Raw genomic sequence first — 856 nt, 5'->3', positions numbered from 1 at the left:
ATAATAACCAAGAAATAACACCTATCCATGTAACAATCATGAATTAAGTGCATAAAAATCATTAAACACATATTTAAATAAAACTCTATATTGCATGCAGTTAGGTTACATAGTTCGAATTTTCTAAACCTTACAATTCTCTCCCTCCTTAAATAGAATTTCGTCCTTGAAATTTAAAGCATACCGAAAAACTCCAGGTATCAATTCCTCATCTCGGCCTCAGTCTCTCAAGTAGCCTGTTCTTCAGAATGATTCAACAACTTGACTTTGACCATGTGGATTACCTTGTTCCGGAGCCTCCTCTCATGTCTGTCCAATATCTGAGTGGGTGTCTCCTCTAAAGACAGGTTCTGTGTCAGCTGAAGTGGCTCATAGTTCAGCACGTGCGAAGGATTCGAAATGTAATTCCACAACATAGAGACATGGATCACATTATGAACTCCCACCAGATTCGGAGGTAAAGCAACTCTGTATGCGAGCGTCCCAACTCTCTCTAGGATCTCGAACGGTCCTATGTATCTAGGACTGATCTTGTCCTTCTTTTCAAATCTCATCACACCCTTCATCGGTGTTATTTTCACGAATACATGATCTCCTACTGCAAACTCAAAATCCTTACGCCTCTGATCTGCGTAACTTTTCTGTCGGCTCTAAGCGTTCTTCATCTTGTCTCGGATCTTGACCACTAACTCTGCAGTTTGATTGACAATATCCGGCCCTAACTCTTCTATCTCTCCTACCTCATCCCAGTACATTGGTGACCTACACTTCCTCCAGTACAATTCATCATATGGAGCCATATCGATAGATGTCTGGTAGCTATTGTTGTATGCGAACTCCATGAGAGGTAGCTTCG

At 41.2% G+C, this 856-nt stretch overlaps 1 protein-coding gene across 1 annotated transcript; it reads right to left on the bottom strand.

Moving 5' to 3' along the window:
• Window positions 1-227: 227 nt before the first annotated feature.
• Window positions 228-566, bottom strand: LOC140988396 (uncharacterized). Its single transcript, XM_073457414.1, has one exon. It carries the CDS (start codon window positions 564-566, stop codon window positions 228-230), a length of 339 nt encoding a protein of 112 aa, XP_073313515.1.
• Between the last annotated feature and the right edge of the window lie 290 nt (window positions 567-856).

The sequence above is a fragment of the Primulina huaijiensis genome, chromosome 11 (genome assembly GCF_012295235.1).
Source record: "Primulina huaijiensis isolate GDHJ02 chromosome 11, ASM1229523v2, whole genome shotgun sequence".
NCBI lineage: Eukaryota > Viridiplantae > Streptophyta > Magnoliopsida > Lamiales > Gesneriaceae > Primulina > Primulina huaijiensis.
Note: the sequence above shows the minus strand (reverse complement) of the source record. Positions and strands in the feature narration are given on the sequence as shown.